General features: G+C 54.5%; 1 protein-coding gene across 1 annotated transcript in view; it reads left to right on the top strand.

Annotated features, from left to right (window-relative positions):
* The window catches only part of Shisal1 (shisa like 1), a 61,414-nt gene that overhangs the window by 16,487 nt on the left and 25,440 nt on the right, over positions 1 to 19,487 (top strand). Inside the window, exons 2-3 of the mRNA XM_036208205.1 lie at positions 8,541 to 8,636; positions 11,851 to 12,064. Of these exons, the coding sequence (XP_036064098.1) occupies positions 8,570 to 8,636; positions 11,851 to 12,064 (281 nt within the window). The 5' untranslated portion in view covers positions 8,541 to 8,569. The remainder of the gene's footprint in view (positions 1 to 8,540; positions 8,637 to 11,850; positions 12,065 to 19,487) is intronic.

The raw sequence follows: 19,487 nt of genomic DNA, 5'->3' as shown, positions 1-19,487 counted from the left end.
TCTCCCGCCACAGGAGCAGCCAGACTCCTCCCACATACACTCATGGTGGGTGGCGTGGCGGGCTGGCAGGTTGGCGGGCTGGAAGCCTCTTTTGCCTAAACAAGGCCTGACCTAGCTTCTCGCCTTTCTTGGGGTTTAGGGCTGGTGGCAAGAGAGCCAGGAGAGAGGCCAGCGGCTGCAGAGGGATTGCAGCCAGTGTGTGCAGATATTTCTGGCCCCTGCCTCGCAGAACTGTGCAAATAGGGAATGTCTTGTGTTTCTAGAACAAGGTAAAGATGGTTGAGGCCAGTGGTAGGAGCCTGGGTGTTGAGGGGCAGATGCTCTGTAGGGGTGCACAGGCAGCTGGCTCATGGCCTGCCTGTGTCCTTGCTCTGCCACCCCTTGCTGTGTGACTTTGGGCTAGTGCTGACCCTCTCTGTGTGTCCATGTCCTTATGCAAGAGTCTAGCATGGAAGGTGGCTGGGAAGAGAGAGCTAGGTAAGAGACCAGGGCCTGGTGTGTGTTGAGAGCTGCAGGCCTGAGGTGGGGGTAAGTTGGATGCTCCATGGACCAGCAAGACATGGTGGTGGTGGGTGGTGGGGAGGTTCAGGTGCTGACCCAGGCCTTCCCACTTCTTCAACTTCTGGAAGGTTGACCGACCTTAGGATCTCTGACCCTGGTGACAGCTGGCATTAGACACATGTGCTGTTCCATGAGGTCCCCTCCCCACCCAGTGTCCAGGAACGCTCTTCTGTCCCTCCATGCCCACCCAGTAGGCCAGCCCAGTGTTGCTAGGCAGAACACGGGGACAGATCAGGTCCCGAGGGGGCAGTGGGCCACACTCCTCTCGAGCCCCTCCCTGAGTACATAGTAGGTGTTCCATGGTGCAGCCTCTCCACCTCCCCCCCTCCTCCCCTGCACCCCAGGGCTGGCAGCCTCTGTGAGCTGTGGGGTGACTCTGAAGAAGCATGTGATAGCCTCCTTGTGCCCAGAGCACTCACCAGGCCCTGCTGGCCTGCTATCCCAGCCTCACCTCTCTCTTTCTACCCTACTCCCACAGTTTAAATCCACCTCCTGCCTCAGGGACTTTGCATGATGGGCTCACTGCTGGCAACGTGCCCTCTCATACGGACTCAGTCCGCTGTGGTCTGATTTGGGTCTGCTTATCTACTAGACCCCAACTTCTAGGGCTTTTGACCTAGACCAGTCTAGGCCCTCCCTCTGCCCTCAAGATTTTTATCTGTTTAGCTCCCTGCAGGTCTGGGGTTCCCAGGCTAGTCTCACATGCAGTATGAGGGAGCGAGTGTTTGGGTAGATGAATGAAGAAGTGAATGAATGAATGAGTGAATGAGTGAATCAATCAATAAATCAATCAGTCAATCAATGCCTCATCTCCTCCTTAGCCCTCCCCATGTCCCTTAGGATGTGTGGGCTGCCCTCATTACAGATAGGAAACAAGCTCAGGGCCTTGCTTTTCTCCCTGGAGAAGGCCCCTGGCACCAAGGGAGGTCTCGGAGAGATGCCAGATCACACTCTGATAGGCAGTGCGTGTGCCCGCCTTGCCTCCCACTTGTCACTGTAAGGGACATTCCTCAAGTCACATCTCTTTCCGCACCTAGGGCTCCTGAGGCTGGTTTCCCTCCTCTGAACAGCTGACTGCTGGGATGCCTGAGGTAGAGGCTGGCCATCCGGAAAAGGGAAAGGATCATGTCAGCGAGACCCTCCTTTTACCTGGGGGTAATGGGAGACTGAGGCCCAGTGGAGAGCTGGTTGTGGCCCCCAAAGAGCAGGGCCCCGTGCCCCTTCAGCATGCCTGGAAAGCCACAGTTAGCCATCTCCACAAAGCCTCCCTTCAGGCCTTAGTTTCCTCCCCCATGAAGCAGGGTGGCGATGGGGGCCTGGGCCTCAAACACGTAGCAAGCGGCGCACACGGGACTGCGGATGGGTACAGAGAGGAGAGGCTTTGGAAGGGGGCGGTGGAGCAGCCCTGGTTGGGCTCAGAAGCCCCTAGAGCCTGGTTGGCTGTGAGGTGGGGAGCAGACGCCGAGGTAAGGGAGCCTGGAGTGGGGATAAACTCTTCTCTGGAAGGGGGGCTTAGGGAAGCGGGAAACTGCATTCTTCCCCAGTTAGACACAAGTATACGAGCCTTCTCCCCTCCCTCACCTGACAAGAAGGTGACATGGTGCATGTTGAGGCTCTGAGCCTGGTGCCTGTCCCACCAGCCTTGGAGCTGGGACTCCTTGATTGGATGAGGCTGCAGGTTCAGCTGGCTCCCAACTGAGTGGTACAGCAGAAGGAGCTAACCTTCTCACCTGGCCTCTGTCTGCCTCTGGGTTTTGTTTGTTGTTTGTTTGTTTGTTTGTTTTTTCATCTAGAAGTTTCTAAAGCTTTGCCAATGTCCAGGGTGTCTGCAGAGTTCCTACTCTGAGGGAAAAATGGATACTTATTTAGTGTCTGCTGTGTGCAAAAATACAGAGGTGGAGTTAAAAGTCTGGGAGACTGCCAGGCTGTGAAGCCCGTCACCAGCCATCACCAGCAAGCCTAGTAAAGGCGGTGGGGGCTGAGGAAGAGCCTGGCAGAGCCAGGGAGATCAAGGGTGGCATCAGCACAGCCCTACCTTGTGTTTGTAAAGGGGCAATAGAGCCTCTCGGGACTTAATCATTGCCTTTGGGAGCTGCATATGAGCAGCTCCATCTATGAGCTCAGAGCCGTTGCCAGATGTGTCCGTTGCCCGGCGAGCTTTGGGCCCTCTGTCTAGCCTCACTACCCTCTGCAAGGTGGGTGGCAGGAGTCCCTTGTCACACACCAGGAAACAGAGCAGTAAAGCAGCTTGCCCTGCTCAGGGCTCAGTGCTAAGGCTCCCGTTCAAAGCCATCTGTACTGATGCAGAGCGGGGTCCGCATATCGAATCCAGGGTGAGTCGCTCTGTCACTGGAGCCAAGCAGCAGCAATTCAGCTTGCAGGATAACACCCTCGAGCTCCGGCACATCTCTTGGCCTCTCTGAGCTCTGGATTGTGGATCTCCTAAAAGGAGATGCGGCTCCACTCAGGCACCTCAGCTCGGGTTTCTGAGATGCCTACCAGGAGCCATACCCACTGCCCCATAAGACAAAGAGCCAAAGCAAAGTGGTCTGAACAGGGGGACACAGGGTTGGCATCAGCAGGGACAGGCTCACAGAAGCTGTCCTAGGGTAGGGACCGTGCATCCTGGTTGCAGCTGGTCACCTCTCCTGCAGGTAGGTCACCTCTCCTGCCTCTTCTCCATCCCAGACTGCAGCCACCCCACTCTGGCTAGCACAGTGAGTGAACTCACCCTTGTTCCTCCTACTGCCTCAGACAGATTACAAGCACAAGCTTTGATCTGCCTTCAAGCTCACGGTGACGTGTCCTAAGTGCCAGGTACATATTGTCCTAAAAACCCAAACTCAGGAAACTGACGTCAGGCTGACTGCTGGGAACAGCATCAGGAACTTGAGTGACAATTGTCCCTCATAATGTGTACACACAAGACTGTGGGGGTGGCTCTTGGGCCCTGGGTGTACATATCCATGTCTCTGGGGTGTGGGATGTGTGTGCGTGCATGAGTGCATGTTTCTTGGCTTGTATATATGCTGAGCAGACATGTGGGCATATGTGTTGTCTTGATGTGTGTGTCTGAGTGTACATGGGCCCATGTCCCCATAGCCTCACATCCTGGTTTCTGATGTACAGACTCAGGTTTGACACTTCGTCCCTGGCCCTCTGTTCCCTCCACCCACACACAGTCTCTGGCACAGACTGGTATGGTGAACCAAGGTGAGTGGGGAAGATGCTGATCTCTGTCCTAACCCAGGTGGGTCCTGCTAACTGCCACCTGCGTTTCCTGTTTATGGCTCCCATCTGCCCACAAGACTGTGCATGGGACCCTGGAGGGCCTAGGCCTGGTGGAATTATTTAGGCTAGCACTAACATCAGTACCACTAGTCATGGGGCCCAAGTTTAAACACTAGCTCATCATGTGACTGGTTGAATGCCAGTTCCTACCAGGCCCTTCATCCATGGCCATGGGACTGTATCTATCACTTCTGTGTGGCTCCCTATGGCAGCTCATCTGGTGTTCATGGAGTACCATGGTTACTTCAGAGGCAAGATGGCATTGACCTGTGTCACATAGGCAGATCTGATGTAGACATCTCAGACAATTTACCCGGGCGTGGGTGGCAACAGCACAGGCAAGACCCTGGGCCTTCACCTGAGGCCACTTGGAACCCAGAAAGCATAGGAGAACTCCCTCACTACAGCTTTTGGCTCCTTCATGCGCTTCAGGGACTGCGGGTGACCAGTGACTTGTCTGTGTGGTTCCTGTCTACCGAGCAGCAGGCCGCTGGCCCCTCACTTCACTGTCAAGACAGGACACAAACCACATGAGCACCACAGTCCCTGTCCAGGCATCTGGACATTCAGGGTGGGGCACCATTTGGGGGGCGGGTCTCTTGAGGGGCAGGAATCTGGAAGGAAAGTTGAGGGCGGACTCTACCCATTGAGCCTCTGGCCCAGGCTGCAGGGTGTGTGTGTGGAGGGGGGACCTGGGGTTGAGAGGCAGCCCCTGCAAAGGTTCAGGGGAGCCACAGGCCCTGGAGGCAGAAATCTCTGCAACAGGTGGTATGGGGCAGTGAGGCAGAGGCCCCAGTGGGGAGCAAGGTCTTGATCTCTAGGGTGGGTGAGAGGTCTGATGTGCACTGTGGAATGTGGACCGTGGCTGCCTGGGAGCTGGATGGGTGGGTGATGCTGATGCAGAGAGCTAAAGGCAAGGATACTGGCTGCAGCCTTGTGCAAGGGCTTCATGCTAAAGGAAGAGTCTTGGGGCAGTACAGTTACCATGTGACTTTAGTCAGTTTCTACCTTGTTCTAGAGCCCAGAAGACTGAAGGCGGTTCTCTAAGTCACTAGAGGTGTGGTTGGTTTTAAAAGATGTCAAAGCCAGAAAGTAGACACAGATGGAGTGGCTGGCCTTGAGGTCCACCCACAAGCCTGGCTGGCCCCGACTCTAGGCCATCGGGACACCCTGCTCACACCCAGCAGGCTGACATCAGGACTGCAAACAGGCAGCAAGAAGCACCAGAAGTTGCTGAGTGTCCAGGCCATGGGCCATTGATGAGGCCCTCCAGTATCTCCCCGCCAATCCCTGCTGTCCCTTACTCACCATGCCCTCGCCCCGCAGAGCCCCGCTGACGGGAAAACAGATCCATTCTTGGCGGTGGGGTCCCATCCATCTCACCAAGGTCTGTTTCTCTTCACATGCCCTTCTTCCTCCCCTCCCAGCCTCGCCGAATTTGGTGTTTAAAAATAACCCAGAAATCTTAGAGCACCAGTCCCCAGCTGACCCATGGAGAGAGTGGGTTGTGGTGGTGCGTGCCAGCCATGATCCTGGACCCTGTCAAACCTCAGCCGGGGAAGTTCCACATCACTCTATGACTACTCAGGGGTTTGATTGTTGACTGTAGAGCTACCATCTTAGGCAGTTGACCGGTTTTCAAGGTGCTGGAACACACAAGGATAAGTCTCAGATGAGCTGGCGCCATGCACTCCCTGGGAGGCCTCATGGGCCTCCACACTGTTTTGGCACTTAGAGGTAGAATGTCCTTTGCCTCCCGTCTCGGGGCTGAGTGGCTGTGTGAGATGGGGCAGGTCACTCCACCTCTCAGTTTTCATTTCCTGTTGGCTGAACTGGTCTGCATGTATTAGGTTAGTATGAACATTAGCTGAGATGATACTATGATGTGCAGAGCGGAGCATGCTCAGTGGAGACCCAGCCAGCATCAAGAAGCCACCTCTAGGGGTGTCACAGCCCTCAGAGGCAGGACAGAGGGGAGTCCCTACCCTTCTCCAGTGGAGTGAAATCCAGCAGATGTCACTTTCTGCATGTCCCAGGTAGGAGTAGCTGACGGCGCGATGCTCCCTCCCTGACAGGGTGTTCAGTCCTGGTTTACTACTCTGAGGCCAGACCCAGGTGGGGGCTGACTGCTATGTTGGACCATGGAGCTGAAGACCATTGAGACTTCAGGCTGGCTCACGGTCAGAGTCAGCCATGGGCAGGATCCACTGGGACCACAGGCTGAAGTGTACACAGTTGGCCCTGAGGACGGCAGCATGCCACCATCCCAGAGAGGCCTGAGGATCTGAGGCTGGGATCCTGTAGGGCCAGGATTCCCACAGGGCCTGGGAACCCTAAACTAAGCCCCCTGCTTGGGCCTTGCAGTCAGGCCCTAGCCCAGGTCCCTTCTGGCCTGACAGAGGAACCCAGGGATGAGCCCTCAAAAGTCCAACTATGGGTACCAGGAACAGCCCACTTCATGGACAGTGACTTGCTCCTTCATGTGCTCAGAGCCAAACCCAGGGCCTGGTCAGTCCTCAAAGTGCTGGGATACAGGAGCACACATCTCAGAGGAGGCCAATGGCATGCATTTCCCAAAAGGCCTCACAGGCCCTGGGTGCAATGGGAGGTAGAGTGAGCTCTGAGTCCATTTCAGTGAATTGATACATTGGTTTCAGAAGAGCTTGAGATTCCACAGGTCTGGGTTGAAGGGTATGTTGAATAAGGGCAGACATCCTAGAGGGGCCAGTAGGTCTGTGACTCCAAGATGGCAGGGCTTGGACTCACCCCAGCATGAACATCAGCCTCAGCACCAGCCTTTGCTGGGAGTGGAAACTGAGAGGTGGGTTGAGGTGGATACCTAACAGCTCTTAGATTCAACTCCTCCCCCCAGCCCCTCCCTGATACAGAGACCGAAGTGGGGCAGTCCCACACCACAGGCCCAAAAGTGTGGGGGGGTGATAGGCACCTGAACACCCAGCCAGTCTCCCCAGGCCTGTCCTTCTCTGAGTCTGTAGTGCCCCTGGGTGGCGTGCGTATCTCAGAGATGCTTTCCCCTCACAGTACGTTTTTCAGAGCTGACCCTGTGGGTTTCCATACTGAAATCTTTCCTAAGTGCCCTCAAAGGCCTTAATCTCTGCTCTTTCTCCCAGGAGGGCTGGGGCAGGAGGCCAAGTTCAGAGCAATTAAGCAGCTTACAGCTTAAGAGAGAATAGAAGGAGGTACACAGCCCCCCTCTAAGACTCATAGGAGCTATGCCTCCACCAGGACTCACAGTGCTGAGCTTTGGTGACATTTGTCTGATCGTCAAGCCTGTCCCCTCTGCCCAAGGTCAGCACCTGTCCCTAGAGGTACATATATGTACCCCAAGGCCCAGGCTACCAGGAGAAGGGCTCTTCACTTATATGCTTGACCTAGAGCCAGATGCCAACCTCTGGATCACCCCAGGGGCCTTCAGCCAACCCTGGCTGGTCCCTATGGAGGCAGAGTACAGTGTTCCCTGGGTCACGCCTGAGGTGGGTTTCCTATGCCCTCTGCGGCCAGGTGGAGAGTGTCTGAGGGCAGGGTGGCACCAAGTTGGCTGCAGAAGGTTGAGTAAGGGTTGGGAACCGTATGGGTTGAGAGAGGGGCACCCTGGGCATGGCCCTTCCCGTGCTGAACTGTGTTTTTGACAGTGCACTTGGGCATTATCCCTGTCTGTCCTTGGGATGCTGGTCAGGAGTCTACCCTGAAGATGGCAGGGATAGGGGTGTACAGCCAAGGTCTGCTACCTAGGCATCATGTCGACTGGTGGTCGCCAAGTTCTAGGTGCCTGTTTCTGCACTTTCCCTGGGTGAGAGTGAGCTAGATCTGTCTTATTTCACCAAACACAACGGCCAACAAATTCTTCCATATTGTAGAGTGTTTCCGAGGCTTCTTCCTTGCATTTTTGCAGTAGTGGGAATTGAACCCAGGGCCTTGTACATACTAGGCAAACACTCTACCACTGAGCTGTATTCCCCTAGCTCCTTGCCTTCCTTTTTTAAGGCTGAGTAGTATTCTACAGTGTAGATACATGTGTGTTGTCAATTCCCTCAAATCTGTGGAGACTTAGGTTATTTGGACTGCTATAAATAAAGGCTGTGGGTATGGGGGGGGGCTGTGAGTACACAGTGGAGCCTGTGCTGTGTTCCAAGTCTCCCGGCATCGTCTCTTGCTTACCTGTGAACGCTGTGGCTTCCACAGTGGGACACACACCATCAGAGAAGGCTTCCTCCTCCACCATTTGCTTTCTCTCTAAGCGCTGCTATGTCCCTGGTGCCTAGAAGGGTGGCCTGGTCAGTGTCTACTTGCAGAAAGGTTAATGGAAGTCATCCTCAGAGACCCAGCCAGGAGGCAGGGTCTCAAGCCCTGAGGTGGCAGAGGTAGTAGACTTGTCACCCCCGCCCCCCCTGCCTGGATACTTTAGTTGGTGATTTCACCACCTGAGCTGTCGGCATCCTTTGATTAAGTCTCATTTTGCTGTGAAAAGCAAAGGAGGTGACGGGGCTGCTGGGGGAAGGTCATTCATTCCAGAGAGGAAATTGGATGGAGGTGTTTCCATCCTCCATCCGCCCGCCCCGGCTCCCCCGAAAGCTCCTACCGGCTGCTGCCTGTCTGCTGTCCCTCCGCTGCGGGTAACGAAGCAAGTGTGGGGAGACAGTTGCCGAGACTCTCTGTGTCTTCCACAGGCAGCGCCGGACGGGTCAATGCCAGCCGGATGATGACCAGTTGTGGCCAGCGGTCCCGGAACGTGCTCGCAGTTTTCTCTCTGCTATTTCCTGCAGGTAAAAACCTCTGTGGGGCCCAGCGGCTAGCGGGGAGTGGGGGGTCCCTTCCAGAGCGGGGCTGCATCTGGGGTTCTGTGTGCCGACAGGGCAAGGGTATCTTAGTCTCCTGATGCTGATCTCCATCAGGGGATGAGCTGTTGGATGCTGGGGACAATGGGGCTGCCCAGGAGCCTGCGCTCACATTTGTTCCTCTAGTTCTGCAAGACAAAAGTAGGCAATGCCCGTGTACCACTTTGGTAGGTGAGAAACTGAGGCTAGAGAACATAGCTAGTAGAGAGGCCAGGATGCAGACCCCGGGCACTGGAGCCACACCCTCCTGATCCTAGTCAGTCCCTGGATTGAAGCTGCAGGCAAGCTTGGACTCAGAAACCAGACCCTCGGTGCCTCCAGACTAGAGCTGAGCCAAGAACAGAGACAGCCCAGCTGGCTAGCCAGGACCTAGTCCGAGTCCGGCCCTGCACAAAGGCTCTCCTGGCCCTGTATGTCTGTCTGTGCATCACCCTCTCTCCTCCTCTGTCTCTGTGCCATTCTGTGTCTTTGTATATTTTCCACCTCTCTATGTGTCTCTCGGTTTCCTTCCCACGTCTCTCATATCTCTTTCTCAATTGTGTGTCTCTGTCTCTTTCTGTCTGTTGTGTGTGGCTCTCTCTCTCTCTTCTCTGAAACTCCCCACACGGTGGCCAAGCCATTGATGAGGTGGTTTCCTTCCCTCACCCTTTGCTTGGGGTGTAGCTCAGAGGGAGATTGTGAAGGGGTGGCGTGGGGACAGGACTCCCAGGAGAGAAGAGTAGAGGCTAAACTAAGGCCAGAGTCAGGGGCACCCCCACTCCAAGCTCTTCCCCATGTGATGGGGGGGCCCTGGTCCTCACCTCCCCAGCTCTTCTCCATGTGATGGGGGGCCCTGGTCCTCACCTCCCCAGCTCTTCCTCATGTGATGGGGAGCCCTGGTCCTCACCTCCTCAGCTTTCCCCATGTGATGGGGGGGGGGGTGGCTGGTCCTCATCGCCCTGGGTGTGAAGAACCCGTCCTTTTTTGTCTCCATTGGGGTCAGGGACTCAGAGAGGCAAGTGGGTGGGGAGTCACGCAGCTGGAGACGGTCTGACTACAGAGTTGGGGTTCACCATGCTTCACACAAGTGCTGGGATGCTGGAACCCGCAAGAGCTGGAGGCAGTGAGCCTGCACGTGCAAGTGTGCAAAGAGCTCCTTGAAGCCCCCACCACAGGGGTGCTGATCCTTCTCCAACGAGGAGAGGAGGCCAGGGGAACTAAGAGCTTGGGGTACCACCCTCTACCTGGGCATCCACCCAGCAATCGTGGCCCCAGCTCAGGGCTCCTCTGTCCCTAGGGAAGCAGCAGGGTCTTCTGGTCACTGGCAAATGACTAAGGACAGTAGCCATAGCATCCAGGGATGGCTATGGGACTGTGAGGTGGGCCCTGGGCAGGACCTGCCACTCTCACCTCCATGTCCACAATTGCCTCTGCAAAGGCCTGACGGCCTTCTGCTGTATGCTGTGTCTTATGGCTGAGAGGCCAGCTCCAGAGCCAGGCTTGTTCTGTCAGCTGGCACTCGAGGTGTGTCCAGTATCCCCAGGTGCCCACACTGAGCACACAGAGCCACAACAGGGCTTCAAGTCACGCAGGAGTCACGGGACTTGACTGTGCTCCTCTGCCCTCTCACTGTTAAAGCCAATGTGTGCAGTTGCTCAGGGCCAGTGGTTCCCAGCCCAAGCACATGGACATCCCCGTGGCAGGGGCCTATCAGAATAGATTGACACCCCACCCCATCCCCGCCCCATCCCAGAGCTCTGAGCTGCGGAGGGGCCAAAGAGCCTCCCTCCATTCTGATTAACATGCTTGGTGAGCCAAGGCTCTGAGCCTCACTCTTCTTTCTCTTCCTGTATGGTGGGAGTAGATGAGATGTCTCCTTGGGACATCACACCAAGTGGCCTCTGTGCCCCTAGGAGGCTCTTCTCAAGAACAAGAGTGGGCTGGAGCCTGCAGAGCCACTAACCCTGCCCCACACACACCCCGCTTGTGTCCACAAGGAGGAACCATCCTTCAGGAAAGGGCCTTTGGAGCCAACCTAGGTGCCAGCTCTCAGGGTGCCCACCCCCCTGCCAGCTGGCCCGCTGGGGTCCCCTGCGGTGGCGCTGTGTGGGCTGCAATCTAATAACCTCTCAGCCGACAAGGCTTCTTGTGGCAGCTCTAAGAAGCCAGGGCCTTTGTGCCTGGGAGATGCCTGCGCCAAGAAGCCCCTTTTTAGCGATACAAATTAGATACAGTGAGCCCTTTATGAAGATACTAATTAAACCAGAGGCAGCCGCTCCAGCTTTTCCATTGTTGTTTTGTTCGTATTCAGTCCTGTGTATCACCATCAGTTAGTTCATCCTGGTTTGCAGCAGCAGGGGCTGAACAGGGGCCTCCTTCTGTGGGCCAGGGGTGGGGAGGATCTGGGGCCAGCACAGGCCTGTATGTGTGGGACCCAGATAGGACCTAGCTCGGGTCTGGGGCAACGGCTTCTAGAATGTGAGGCACATAGGAGCTGGCACTTTCAATACAGGTGGACCCTAGGACCTACACCCCTATGCAGCCTGACACCCAGGAAAGCTTAGGTCACACCCAGCCTACTCTGGAGCAAGCTGAGAGAGAGAGAGACAGAGAGAGAGGGGGGGAGAGGGAGAGAGGGAGAGAGGGGGAGGGGGAGAGAGAGAGAGAGAGAGAGAGAGAGAGAGAGAGAGAGAGAGAGAGGAGATTGAGATTGCAGGAGCTGGGTTTGAATCCTGTTACCATCACCACTGACCAGCTCCACCAAGTCCTTTAGGCCTCTGAGCCTCAGTTTCTCTATCTGCAAAGTGACATCACAAGCCTGCCTGCTAAGGTGGCTATGTGGATTAAGTGGGGAGGCCCTTGGGACACAGAACAGGTGCCTAGTCACGAAGGGCTGAGGTGCAGGAGGGGACCCACCTATGCGTGAGCTTTAAGGAGCCCTAAGGAACATCCAGCCTGGGATAGCAGAGCTGTGGTTGTGACAGAGCTGGGGCCCAGGGGCCCAGGAGGCTTTGGGGTAGAGGTGAGGCTCTTCCTGGACCTTGAAGACTTCCTAGAGAAGGGAGGAGCCAGCAGGAGCCTGGAACAGGCTGCCAGTCCCTTCTGCTCGGCACCCGTGGGCTGCCAAGGGGACCCTGGTGAACCTGGTGTCTCTGTGTTCCAGTTCTGTCGGCACATTTCCGGGTCTGTGAGCCTTACACCGACCACAAAGGCCGCTACCACTTTGGCTTCCACTGCCCCCGGCTCTCAGACAACAAAACTTTCGTCCTCTGCTGTCACCATAACAACACCGTCTTCAAATATTGCTGCAACGAGACAGAGTTCCAGGCGGTCATGCAGGCAAACCTCACAGCCGGCCCCGAGGGCTACATGCACAAGTGAGTACCCCACTCACCCCACCCACCCCCAACTGCTCTGGCCACTGCCCACCCCTGCCCTGGGAATGCTCAACACAGCGGGTGCAAGGGGGCAGGCCCCCGAGAAGGAGGTTGCCTGCAAGGACTTCAGGCAACCTAGGTTCCTGACTTGACTCCGAGCTTTATTGTTCCCACCTGAGAAATGGGTATAGGGTGTCCACCTGGCAGCTCTGCTGAAGAAGTTGAGTGGGGTCAAGTCTGTGAAGCTTGGAATTTTACTGGAACTGTTTGCTGGCTTTGCTTACCCCGTTTCCATCCAATAATATTGGTGGTAGCGTTGACGTAGCGATTGACGCTTTGGAGGTAACCCGTTGAGATCAGGTCTCCAAGAGGAATTTACTGGCAGAGCAGCAGGGGGCTGTACTGAGAGGAGCGTGGTGGGTCATAGTGGCACTCTTCTCTTTGCACACGGGTGGCTGTCCTTCACTGTGTTCAAGGTCACTGAGTTTCTGGTGTACTGGCTGTTGATGTAGTTTTGCCATTTTCTTTTTCTGTTACATTCTTGCTGTTTTTCTTATTTTTACCAGGAACTCTTTATATATGAAGGAAATGTGATACAAATATTTTCCAGCATGCCTTTCACTTTGAGATTTTTTTTTTTTTTTTTTTTTGCACATACTCAACAGTCTTACAGTCACGGGACATTCACTTATTTGTTTTTCTTTAATGGTGTCTAATGTTTGCCCTTGTTGAGAAAGGCCTTTACTTCTAAGATCATTGAAAATGTTTCCTATGTCTTCTATTTTGCGTTTCAAATTTTGCCTCCCAGTCTCCAGTCTGTTGTTTAGGTCAGGTTTATTTTGGTGTAACTTTTTCAACAAGAACTGGTTTTATGATCACTTCCATATAGAGAGCGTCTTACGTTTTTTTCCGCTATGATAAAATACCCTCACTAAAGCCACCTCAGGGAGAAAGGGCTTATTCTGGCTCACGGTGTCTGGGGATACAGTCCATCGTGGCAGGGAAGACATCGCAGCAGGCAGGGAATGTGTGGCAGAAAAAAAGCAAGCTGGCTGGTCACACTGTACCTGAGAAGCAGGGGGTGAAGAGGAGGTGGATCCAGGTTATAAAGACTCAAGGCAGGATCCTGGTGACTCACTTCCTTCAGCAAGTCTTCCTGCCCTAAAGATTCCACAGACTTCCCCGGCAGCACCACCAGCGCTGGCGGCTGTGAGGAGCATCACACTTTCAAAGACCAAAAAGGCCCCATGTCCCTTCTGAACTGTTTCTGGCGTGGCATTCAAACTCACCCTCCGCTGTGACAGGCCGCACATAAGCCCCAGGACAGAGTGTCATAGCTCCGTGACCTTCACTGGTCCATGTCATATGCTAGTGTTATGCTGGTGAGCTGCTGACTTCTAGTCTGTCTTAGTGTTTCTGTGGATTAGTCAACCCTGGGTGCACATCCCAGGCTCTTTAGCACCTGAGTTTTAGAATGTGCTTATGTGATTCCCCTGCTCCCCCTCCCCCACAAAAACAAACCCCAAAATCCTATTAGTATCCTCTATTGCAGTTACTGAGTTACAGCTTCATATAAGAAATAATGTTTGTAATATTTTTTCTTTTTTCTTTTTCTTTCTTTTTTTTTTTTTTTTTTTTTTTTTGGTGTTTACTGTTTCTCCTCAAGAACACAGCTGGGAGTGGTAGTGTCAGATGCCTTGGGAGGCAGAGGCAGGTAGACCTGTGAGTTCGAGGCCAGCCTGGTCTGCACAGTGAGTTTCAGGACAACCAGGGTTACACAGAGAAACTTTGTCTTGAAAGGAAAAAAGAAAAAGACACACAGCAGCCTCTTTGCCCACTGATTCAAATTTTCTAGGCAACTGTTCACCACTGCTGAGCTAAGCCCAGCCCTTCACATTTTCTTTTGTAATGCTTTTGATTTTCCTCCCTAGGGAAGTCATGCATGTCATCTGCATTTGTTTCTAGCTTGTTCTTTTCATGTTGCTGTCAGAAATAGCCTCTTTCCTGGTCCTCTTCTGACTATAGATGATAAAAATTAGGAATCTTTATTTATGAATAGCCTCCTCAGTTTTCCTTATACTTCCTCAATTGATTCTCTCCTGGATCCCATCATGCCACTTGGAAGCAGTAACTTTGTATCCCTTCTTCCTTGCTGTTGAGGCAGGAGCTCGCAGGAAGGCCCTGGAACTTGGACGCAGCCTCCTAGTCCTGGGATCACAGAATGGGCCTTGATGCCAGGCTTGCTTCCGCATTTTCTGGCCTCAGCTCTTCCTTCCTTCCTTCCTTCCTTCCTTCCTTCCTTCCTTCCTTCCTTCCTTCCTTCCTCCCTCCCTCCCTCCCTCCCTCCCTCCCTCCCTCCTTCCTTCCTTTCTTTCTTTTCCAGCTGCATAGACTAGTATCTCTAAAATGGGTCAATGGTCAGGCATTCTTATCTTCCTTGGCCTTATGGGAAGTTTCAAATACTTTCCCAGTACACACGGGGCTGACTCCTGGTGTCGAAGCATATTTTTTCCCTGGTGGGAATGATGGACTGGATAGGGGTATAATGGAGTGACTGTAGATAAGGTCCAGGGTAGTGCTGGGGGCAGCAGGGCTGCGGAACGGAGCCTCCACCTCTGTCTGACGCTGGAGCTTGGGGTTTTGCTACCAGACGCTGCTCACGCTGGGGAAGGTGCCTCTTTCCTTTGGGTGGGCAGGAGATGCAGACTTTGACTACCATCCAAACCCCTCCTCCTCCCACTGCGGCCAGCTCCTGAGAGCTCCTTTCTCAGATGCACGGTGCTTCCCCCTGAATATCCTGCCATCTGCTTGGGACTCGGAATAATCCTGTGTGTGAAGGAGCTCAGCAAGCCCCCGTCCATCACAGCAAGGCTGGAACCAAGCCTGGAATTTGGCCTAAGCCTTCTGTGAGACCACGGGCTAACTCCAGGAGGAAGAAGTATGGTACCAGGACTGAGGTTGGGAGGTCAGGGTGCTACAGGAGCCCATGAAAGCTCCATAACCAGTCTTCCTCGAGGTCTGGCACCTGGGGTCTGGGAGACTCCCTTAGGAGCCCACAGGTTTCTATAATCTGCTCACACAGGGTTTCCCACAAAGCAGGCACAGGGGCCTGGCTGTAGCTGCTGGCTGCCAATACAAGGGCCTTCCCCCAGAGGGAGTGGGAACAGTGACGCTCCAGGGCTTAGCCTGAGTTTTTATCCCTCGGCCGTCAGAAGCACAGCTGGGGTACAGCCTCTGTGAGTCTCTGTGCTGTCCATCCTGAGGTACAGGCCACAGGGACTCCCAACCACAGCTAGTTTGACACGCGAGGTGACCACAGTGATCCTAGGATTCTGGAAGGCCCCTTAGGAACTCTGGAGAGTCTTCTGATAGAGGCAGACCTTTGGGGAGAGGCCCAGGTAGGGATTACCCATAAGACACCCTGATGCTGGGGTCTGGTCATTCTGTGCTGTGAGATCACCTAGGTCCTGTAGGACTATCCCCGGCCTGTACCTGCCAGATGTCAGGAGCATCCCACACACCCTTGCAGACAGATGTGGAGGCTGCAGTCCTAGGACATCCTCCTTAGTAAGTAGCCATCTTTCTGATACCCCCTCCCCTGCCCTGCCCTGTTACCACAGATGAGAGCATGGCCCTCTAAGACTGTGAAGTGAGCCCATACAGGCAGCTGGGGCCCTGCTCCTCACCATCAAGCCAGTGCCTCTTCTAAGGGCGATGAGGCAGCCAGAACTAGAAGCAAAGTGGAGTCAGCACGGGAGGAGGGAAGGGTAACTCTGGGCAGACTCCTTGCAGAGGAGGAGGGGATGGGGATGAGACCTTATTAGGCCTGGCTTCCCAGATGAGACAGCGCTTGTCAGCCAAGGTCAGAGCCTCCCAGCCAGGAATGGGGTTTTCCAGGCAGGGCCAGGGCCTCCCAATTGGTTGGGACCGGAATCTGTTCCTGAGGGCTCTAAGCTGCCTTTGTATCCCAGGGGCTGTTCTTGGGACAAAGCCCCTGGGAACCTAATCCATCCACAAAAGCCAGAATGTGGCCTGCGAGGGAAGCAAATCCCACCGAGGGGCCATGGGAACCCTCTGTCCTGCTTCCAGGCTCAGGGACTTGGTGGGGAGGACCCAGGTCCAAGGAGCTGCCGCAGGGCTTGGCTTCCAGGTAGAGTCAGGAGCAGAGGGAGCGACAGGAGCAGAGGTCAGGATGACAGCCTGAAAGAGAGCCAAAGACGATCCCTGTAGGGTGGGCTCACAGTGGGAAACCACCTGTTGGCTGTACTACCATTTAGGGTCTTTGCCACACCAGGGTCACAGCCACCCTGGAGTCTTCATCAACCTCATAGGCCCCGGGGTAGAAGAAGGGAAGGACCAGAAACATACTGAGGAGGTCTCTTGTCCTAGGCCCCACCAGGTGATGACAAGAGTTGAGGCTGGGGACATGGGAGCCCTTATTCTGTCACTCCATACACATGTCCAGGAAGCCAGGCCTTGTCTGAAACCAGGGATGTTGTCACATCTTTACTGAGGCCAGAGACCCGGAATCTCAGGCAGATCCAAACCTGTGGGGGCTCAGCCTGATGGCTCAAGCCAGCTGTGGTGACCCCAGAGGGCCCTGTTCAGAGTGCAGGCTCCACCTTCTCTACCGTGAGTCAGCAGGGGGCGGGCTGGTGACCTAGCCGAAGGAGGCTCTCTGCTGTCTTATTTATTTGTGTTTTTTGGATGAACGGAGGAGCGGTGTGTGACGGTTCCGGCTGCCTGGCAGAAAGGCAAGCCATGGAATGAAAGGAAACTGCTTTGCCAATCCCACCACCGCAGCAAAGATGCCTGCTTCCAGCCATGCAGGCAGCCAAGGGCCAAATGAGGGCCAGCCAGGCACCCCCTGCACCCCTCCCTGACAGGCCTTGCCCCTGAAGAGTCAGGGAAGGCCTTTGTTAGAGCAGCAGGAGAGAGCAGACAGCTAGCTCTCTCTCTCTCTCTCTCTCTCTCTCTCTCTCTCTCTCTCTGTCTCTCTCTGTCTCTCTCTCTGTCTCTCTGTCTCTCTGTCTCTCTCTCCCTCCCTCTCCCTCCTTCCCTCCCACCTCCCTCATTCCCCCTTCTCTGTCTCTGTCTCTTTCTATTTCTCTGTCTCTCTGTCTCTGTCTCTCTCTCCAAGGACAGGACACCAGGAGGTGGCTTGGGAAGAGGGGCCTGCAGGTTTAGGGATGGGGTCTCCAGGGAGACGGAACAGCAGGCACTCCTGGGCCTCACAGGCTCCTCCAGGCCTCTCCTTCTTGGGCTCTGCCAAAGCCCTCCTTTCTTAGTGCTCACAGAGACATCCTCAGTGTGGAGTTATCAGCCTGAGTCCCAGCACTCTGCTCTCTCCATGTGGCTCCTCCCGCGGCCTCCCGGCATGCTTTGAACTCTGAACCTGGCTGGCCAACATAGTGTGGGAATCACTGAGTCATTGTATGTACCCCACAGTCCCACCAAGCTCCTTACACATCATCATGCTTGAGAAGATCTAGAACTACCATGGTTCCTTGCCTGAATACCCTGCCCTCTAACTCCAGACAGACACCCCCAGGACTTCCCTCCTGTCCATACAGGGAGATTGCACGTGAACAAGCTCCATCACCAGGGCTGAGGCCCAGAGAGGGTGGAAGTTTGGCTGAAACCACACAGCACACAAGGCCACAGCAACACATATCCAGCTGTCACCTGGATCCAGCTGCACCGAGGTGACGTCCTCCTGGGACACTAGTGGCTCTGCACACGGGGTGTCATGGCCCAGCCTGGTGTAGGGGTCCCCATCTAGAGCAGGATGATCTGTGGCAAAGGGACAGTGATGTCATGTGCCACTCACTTCGTGGCTTTCACTAGGAATGACCATGGCACCTCTGCTCACATGGCTCTAACCAGTGCCAACTCAGTTCTGCCCCAGCCCTGGAGAGAGGCTGGGTGTGCCACTAGGTCCAGGGGGCTCTCGTGTGCAGCATGTTGCTTCCTGACCTGGTGGTCCAACCCTTTGGTGAATCTTATGAGCATCAGGGCCAGGAATGACAGCAGCTGACTCCACTGGAGCATCTCCCTGGCAAGGAAGAGGGCATTTCTGACAGATGTGAACTCTACCTTCCAGGTTACTAAACCTACGATTCAGGCTTGTGCCACCCACAGCTGCACCGACTGAACTCCGTCTTGTTGTGTGGCCTTAGGCAAGGTACTATGCCTATCTGAGGCCATTGAGTACTTCCCTGTGGTTTTTATTTGTGGTTGTTTAGAGATAGGGTCTCATTCTGTAGCCCAGGCTAGCCATGAACTGGACATCCTTGTGCTTCAGCCCTCCAAGTACTGGGATCACAGGTGTGTGCTACCACAGCCTGGCTTCCTCTGTGTGTCACATGAGACTCATCGGTCTTTTCTCTCTTTTTGTTTTGTTTGAGACAGGGTCTTTCTTATGTCACCCAGGCTAGTCACCAACGCTCTATGTAGACAAGGATGGCCTTGAAGGCCTAATCTTCCTGTCTCCACCTTCCAAGTGCTAAGATTACAGACATCTGCCAACATGAACCTTTTATGTAGTACTGGGGCTAAAACCCACGGCTTCATGCACTCCAAGAAAAACAAAAAACAAAACAAAACTCTACCAGCTGAGCTAAGCCCCAGCCTCCAAGGTCCCTTTTATTCCCTGGACCTCATGTCAGTTTGCGAGACCTCACAGTTACACCCCCAAAGTAGGACATGTAGTTACTCCTACTTCAAAGCAGAAACCGAGGTTCATCTCCCTAAGACTATGGAAAGTGAATTTTGAAGGGCTGAATTTGGGTCCCAGGGGCTCCCACCTGCAGAGCCCATGTCTCCATGGTAAGGCTGACTGGGCCATTTCCATAATGTCTTCTGTGTTCCTGCTTTATGAATGAACTCTGTAGAGGGATGTTCCCATTCCTACCCAGTCAACCCGACCAGCTGGGCAGGGATGCTACAGCCAGGGTCTTCCTGCTCTGATTGATAGACGGGACCATTATTCCCATGACTTCCTGGTGGGGATGGGGATTTCCATCCCAGGCCAGGCCAGGCTACAGCTGTCTGTTGATGGCTGCTGACGTAGCCACTCTGCTCCACAGACACACTGTAATTCCTCCAGCGGTAAGGTTCTGTTATCACGTTGGAAACCCCAAGGAAGCTGAGTCACACAGACCCGCACACGGCGCCTGCCACTGTCTGAGGCTGGGCAGTCACAGATGCCCCACCACAGCCTCTGTCTTTTGTCTTCTCCCTCCACGAAGGAGGGGGCCAAGCCCTGGCATCTGGATGCAGTTAATTTCCAGATTGCATATTTTAAATTACATTTTAAAAATTAAAGACTCAAATCCTTGCAGCTGGCAGGCCATGGAGGGCATAGCCTGGGGGCTGCAAGCTGTGGCGGAGAGCTCTGTGGTCCTGACACTCTACCTACCAC

This window comes from Onychomys torridus, chromosome 16, assembly GCF_903995425.1.
Source record: "Onychomys torridus chromosome 16, mOncTor1.1, whole genome shotgun sequence".
Classification (NCBI taxonomy): domain Eukaryota; kingdom Metazoa; phylum Chordata; class Mammalia; order Rodentia; family Cricetidae; genus Onychomys; species Onychomys torridus.
Note: the sequence above shows the minus strand (reverse complement) of the source record. Positions and strands in the feature narration are given on the sequence as shown.